This window comes from Schistocerca nitens, chromosome 8 (assembly GCF_023898315.1).
Source record: "Schistocerca nitens isolate TAMUIC-IGC-003100 chromosome 8, iqSchNite1.1, whole genome shotgun sequence".
Lineage (NCBI taxonomy): Eukaryota > Metazoa > Arthropoda > Insecta > Orthoptera > Acrididae > Schistocerca > Schistocerca nitens.
The window spans coordinates 259,134,904-259,141,009 of NC_064621.1; the positions used below are offsets into that span (position 1 = coordinate 259,134,904).

Below are 6,106 nucleotides of genomic sequence, written 5' to 3' on the forward strand. Positions count from 1 at the left end.
TAAAGGAACATTGCATGGTAATTCGGAATAGCGCAGGAGCTGCAATTTTGTCTCATAATACTGTCACATAACTTGCATCAGGACAACATACAGTGCTACTACACGAAGTATTATCTGCTTGCTAAGTTTGTTATCAACTGGAAACGAACACTAGTGATCAGAGGTCTCGATTGTTACTAGTTCATAGCTAGGGAATCCAGACACCAAGGAAAAGTCAAAGAAGGAGAGTATACGATAAAAATAACAACACTTGCAAAGTTTTTGCAAAGTCATGGGCTTCTCAAGATAGGCAGATCCAGAGCGTTATGTGGTCTAAATCAACAACACCTGCAGAAGGAATCGGAACAAACATTGAGAAAATATTTGTTTTCCTGCGGTATGTCAGCCTAATCTTGAGAAATATCGAAATATTTCTGTGGAAATAAAATATGCAATGTACTATAGTTCTGCCAACGAAGAGAAATGCTTAAACATTGGCTATGAGTTCAAAAAGTTAGATATATCACATCTATCCCATTAATGTTGTCACAGAAGTACACTGTTAATTTGTACGTAATTGAGGAGTGAGTAGCACTGCGCAGTTTTAAAAAAAAATGAGGAAATAACGTGACCATAAAATTCACCAAAGACACTCTCTGTAGCAATTTGACGCAGGTTTGACGTAAGCGCAACAAGCATTGTCTTTGAGTATGTGAGAGAAATCTGACATTTGTCGTGCTAATAAACGTACATGTAACACGAAGAAAGTGGAAATCTTCAGTTTTGTGCTTCTGTATTTATAACAAACAGATTTTTAACTTGCTCGTATTATGGAGGTAAGTCATAAAGAGTTTCCGTAGTTTTGTGAAGTTTGCGTAATCAACAGGTGTCAGGGCGGCGACAATACAAGAAATGGCAGAGCTTTTAGGGAAGCTCCGCAGCGCTTGGAAGACATGGAGGAAACAGCGTAAAGGAAGGCAAGAACGAGTATCTGATCCTCAGAAACTTGTCGGCGTTACTGAACAATCGGACAAAGAACACATACATGCGGCAAGTATTGAAGATATAGATGCATGTGCCAACAAGGATAATAGTTCCGCGAACGTGAAGTCTACAGTTGACTCTCCTAATTCAGGGAAGGTATGCAATAATGAAGAGAACAAGAATGTGAACGAAACTCCGATTGAAGTGATCTGTGAGTATGCAAATGACGCAGATATTGACATTTACCGTGCTGAAGGCCTGACGGATAATGAATTGCGAACTATAATTTGTAGCTTAGCTGAAAAAATTTGCAGGGAGTTTCCGTCGTATTACGACTTTTGCATTATAGCAGACGAAGAGGACTATGATTCAGCAGACGAACTGAAGCATTACTTGTGCCGCACTTTCGACTTAACAGGATGTATGGTTCATGATGGTTTTTATCGTGCGGGTGCAGACATATTTTCCTGTTTTGAATTTATGATGTCGAGGAGCAGCAAAGTGCTGTTTTACTTAACAGACAATTTTAATGCAAGCCAGTTCTATCGTCGCATCCAGAGTGGAGCCGTTTTTCAGTCATTGATGTCCAGCGTTCAAGCCCACCGAGAAAAATGTGTACCAATATTCCCAAATGGTATTCCTAACTACATTCCGCTACCCCTCTCAGGTATAGCAGGTCTGCATCCTAAATCGAAAGTAGCGTTGCGACAAAGTGTAAATACAACATATACCTTACCTCTCAGAGAAAAAAGAAAATGTTTAGATAGACTGAATGATGAAGAACGAAGGTTAGCATTCCGTGAACAGCTGCGACTTAGTGTGAGTGATTTCATTCAAAAGAAACAATTACAGAACTCAACATCAGAAACGCACCAAATTGAGAATGCCCATTCAGCAATTGATGTACACACCAGTACCAGCATTTTGCCAGAAGTTTCCTCAAACGTGAATGCTGGGAATGAACAGCCCACAGGTGACACCATAGCAGATACCCTCGCTTCCTTGCCGATGGATGATGAAGCGCGGACATGTATAATGCAAGTAGTATCACAGTCCAGTCCCCTACCTGCAACAAATGTGAGCATCACAAGTTCCTCAGCAGTGCATGTGGGAAATAAAGTTACTGTGAATTTGACCATAAATCCACCAGTGTCATACTCTGGAGGTACCACAGGTGATGCCATAATGAATGACAGTGATTCAGACAGTTTTTCTGAAAGTGAATGAGTCTGATATAGTGTTTCTGAAGAAGAGATTATCCATTTATGTTTTCATGCTAAACAGTGCATCTCCTGGTTTTCAAGATGTGTGTTTATGATAACAACAGCAAACATTAGGGAACAATGATAGACAAAGCAATACCATATGCCAAAACAAGTTGGTAATAAGACATGTGAATATTCATAATTCATTCTAGTGCATTGGCTTATTTATAAGTGTCAAGATTCATTAATTGAGTAATGTAGACCATTATTCCCTTATCTCCACAAAAAGTTTTTGTGAATGAGGCTCTTATGTTTTGTGATTTTTTGATGAGATACTGTAAAATTTGCCGTAAAATGGTGTGGGGTAGAGATATTTGCCAGAACAAAATGTTTTGTCACTAAAAAACATTTTGGTATGTGGCTGTGATGTAGATTTATCGTAAATTTGCAGCAGTAACTGAAATGCGTCAGCAGTGAATAGATCTTGCCAGTTTTTAAAGCCAGTGGATGTTTTGTATCATTTGAATTTGTAAACTTGTTTTGTGTATTCACTATGAGGTTGCATTGTGTTGCAAGAGTGAGTAGTTGAAGGAAATGATTGCTTTAAGTATTACCATATGCACAAGAGAATGGCTCTTATATTCATGCCCAGCAATTGTTTAAAATGATATCACACCAATTACACCATTGTTAGCATACTCCTCTCAACCTCCCACATTGCTCGTTGATTGGAAATGCTTCTTCTTGCTCATTCTGATGATTGCTATTTGGCTCCATAAAAAGTATTATTGTGTACTTAGATGCATTATTACCTTGTACAGATTGATCATGAATTCAAGAGTTTCTTATTAACTTTTGCCTCACTTAGATTTATTATTATTATTATTATTATTATATTTTTTTAATTATATTAATTTGTTGGATCCTCCTTTCATCCTGGATGGTTAAGGCAGGGAACATAATGACCTTTTTCTGTAATGTGTTGCTCATTAGTTTCCACTACTGTATAAATGATTTAAACTTCAAAATAAGTTTATCAGTCTTTTTATAAAGTAACAAAAATAGTTTTTGCCCAGGTGACATGTCTCAAGTTTAAAGTTGTATTGAGCACATGTGCAGATACTTGAATACACCGTTGCACTTAATAATAATTGTATGAGTGGATTATTTTTGAGGTTGAAGACACTGAAGCAGAGTACGGTCCATTATAGCAACTGTTGTCATGTGTTATAACTTGGTCACACCTTAGTTTCTTACAAATCATTCTTAGAGCATTTTGAGCAATTATTGAAGGTAACTTGTTCTCTTGAATCTGTTGAATATTAGTAAATATTTGCCTCCAGTGACTTGATAATCCAAGAGAGCTAAACGTTAAGGAAAGAGGAGTCTGTAATAACCATACTAGAGTGTAATATAAATGTACTGTTTTGGTTTTTGTCTTCAGGTCATGTTCAGATACCTACATGCTTTTACCAGTTAACAAAGTATTGAATTATAGTGAAAATTCATTGTGACATGGATTCCACATTTCAAGGAATGTTTAAAATAAAGTGGTTAGTAGATTTTCTATTGCTTCATATGTACGTTAAAGTAGTAGGGTTTTTTATTATTATTTATTTTCCTCTTATTTCATATTTCACATAGAATCCTCTCTTCATGTGCTTATAAACGCAGCAGGATCATCACAAAGTTACCTACAGCCACCATTTCGTTGATATGTTGCCAGTGGTGCACCCCTTCTGACTAAATGCCAGTTAATTGTGTTTGTTGTAAAACTGTATTGAGATTGTGTGTCTGATGATGTTTCAAGTTATCAGACTACATGGGGTATCCTAATCGTTTTCTTTGTTTTGAATCCAATGTAGGGACTCTTCAGAATACTATCACAAAAAATTATCGTAAGTGTATTTGAGTCAAACATTGCTGCCAGTGTTTACTTTCCCTTTGTTCATACATTTTTTAATGTGAGTACCACAGACAAAATTAAAATATAAAATACTTTGCTTCTTTTGTATAAGGGGATGTTGCTTTGTCTAGTTTTCATTGTAACAGTTTTATGTCATGTTTATGTGAAAATAGAAATTTGTACAGTACCACCACATTTGTAGTATAAACTGTGTAATTTTGTTCTATAATTTTTTGTATGAACAGCTTGTGTTGTATAATAAAATTCTTGTGTACATAAATATTTCTAAAAGTTCTGTTTTATATCCATGTCCATAACATTTAGTGCTTCTTTGAACATTGTTGCTCTTTAATAAATACTGGGTTGAATCACTTTTTGGTAACAATTTGAGACAGAAAAATATCCAGCGAAGACACAACATTTCTACACGCTCGTAATATCAGGTTATAACATGTTAAAGTTGAGCCATACTATAGTGTTGTGCATTCTGTGTTAGTAATATCCTCCCGGTGTTGCAGTACGTTAGCAAGACTCATATTGATTTTCTATTGCAGGTGGCTATGTCTAATTAGAGAGGGAAAGTAACAAGACAATGCTCAGAGGATACATTGTACTGAATACTCCACAAAAAGCAGGAAATAATAAAGAAATTAAGAAATTTTTCTTTGGTCTGAAGAGGAAAGGGAAGAAGAAGTACCTCTCTGAGTATGTTCCCGATGTGAATGTTCCAGTAGAGCCACCTGACAGTCCCACTCCAGATGTTCCTGAACTAAAAGCCCCTGAACTTTTAACATGGCCACATGAAAAACTGGAGATGTTTCTGAAGGAAATTTTACTTGAGAAAAGTAAATCATTGAATTCAGTGCCAGTGGACCTGCTTCCTCGATATATAAATGAAGCGGTCAATGAAACCCATCCGTTTTCCATTCCTGAACAGTATGACTATTGTGTAGTTTGTGTACATGATGATTATGATGAAGCTGCCTCTCTTAAGAAGGAGTTGTATGATAAACATAAGCTTGTGGGTCATGTGATATGGGACTCTGCTGGGTTAGGAATGGATCAATTTTTTGCTTTTGAGGACTGCAAACTGAGAAGTACAAAAATCTTATTTTATGTAAGTGAGAAGTTTATATCAGATGAGTTCTGTTGTCATTTAGTAAGGGATACAGTTCTTTGTCCAAAAAGCATCAGTGAAATGAAAGCCGTTCCTGTTCTCAAGACGAATAATGTTAAGATGCCAGAATCATTGGAACTAGTGGACAGACTTACACTAGATAATATAAAACAGTTTGATTTTAGGTTGCCGTGCATCTTCACCACCCTAGTTAGGCAAGAGAAGATGAAACGCACATACGCGCAGCAAATGGAAATTGATACCATTAGACAACGTTATGTGATAGACTTCATTGAAGACAGATTGAAAGCTTGTGAGTAGTGATGACAGATTTACAGTCATGTGGATGTGATTTTCAATTATACCAGTGAGTTCTGCATTTACAGTATATTAATTTCTTGTGTTCTTTTGATACGTTGTATAAGAAAAATGTGTTAAAACATAAGCCTGATGGTATTTTGTAGTAAAATAAAATGTACAGCATGAAATAGTTAAATTTTCTTCAATTTTGAAAATATTCTTCCCACCTCATAAACATGTAGAAAAACTTGTATGGTACACTGTCACTTTTATTGGTATGTAAGCTGCTTTCTGTGTAAATTATGTCTAAATAGTAAATCATGTCAGTGGTGATACAACATGTTATTGGATGCTGTAGCAAAATTTTAATGGAAAGACAGGTGAATAGCAAAAAGAAGAGGGTAATTAGAAGGAATGATAGATAGCAATGGTAACTAACTTCTTGGTTAGCAACAAAAATACACAAAACTAAAGAAGGATGATCTGTACTTTCAAGAGAGAGGGGGGGGGGGGGGGGAATCAAGTATGTTATACGAATGCTTGGTGTCTGTTCTTTCAGATGTGCAGAAGAACACATACCACACATTCCAATAACTGATTCACCACAGTGGGCAA

General features: G+C 36.2%; 2 protein-coding genes across 4 annotated transcripts; both read left to right on the plus strand.

Moving 5' to 3' along the window:
• Positions 1 to 658: 658 nt before the first annotated feature.
• On the plus strand, positions 659 to 5,687 carry LOC126198977 (uncharacterized). Of its 3 annotated transcripts, XM_049935640.1 has the most exons (3): positions 664 to 815; positions 3,613 to 3,721; positions 4,629 to 5,687. In XM_049935640.1, the coding sequence occupies exon 3, from the start codon at positions 4,667 to 4,669 to the stop codon at positions 5,510 to 5,512; it is 846 nt and encodes a 281-aa protein (XP_049791597.1). In that variant the 5' UTR covers positions 664 to 815; positions 3,613 to 3,721; positions 4,629 to 4,666; the 3' UTR covers positions 5,513 to 5,687. The 3 variants fall into 3 exon arrangements, with proteins under 3 accessions (XP_049791596.1, XP_049791597.1, XP_049791598.1); XM_049935639.1 differs by lacking the exon at positions 3,613 to 3,721 and having other exon boundaries at positions 659 to 815; XM_049935641.1 differs by lacking the exons at positions 664 to 815; positions 3,613 to 3,721 and adding an exon at positions 829 to 1,029.
• On the plus strand, positions 892 to 3,606 carry LOC126199510 (uncharacterized). The gene has a single exon (XM_049936432.1). It carries the CDS (start codon positions 892 to 894, stop codon positions 2,188 to 2,190), a length of 1,299 nt encoding a protein of 432 aa, XP_049792389.1. The 3' UTR covers positions 2,191 to 3,606.
• Positions 5,688 to 6,106: the final 419 nt, after the last annotated feature.

Coding starts and splice junctions, on each gene's coding strand:
- LOC126198977 (XM_049935639.1), top strand. CDS start 4,667: ATGCTCAGAGGATACATTGTACTGAATACTCCACAAAAAGCAGGAAAT.
- LOC126199510 (XM_049936432.1), top strand. CDS start 892: ATGGCAGAGCTTTTAGGGAAGCTCCGCAGCGCTTGGAAGACATGGAGG.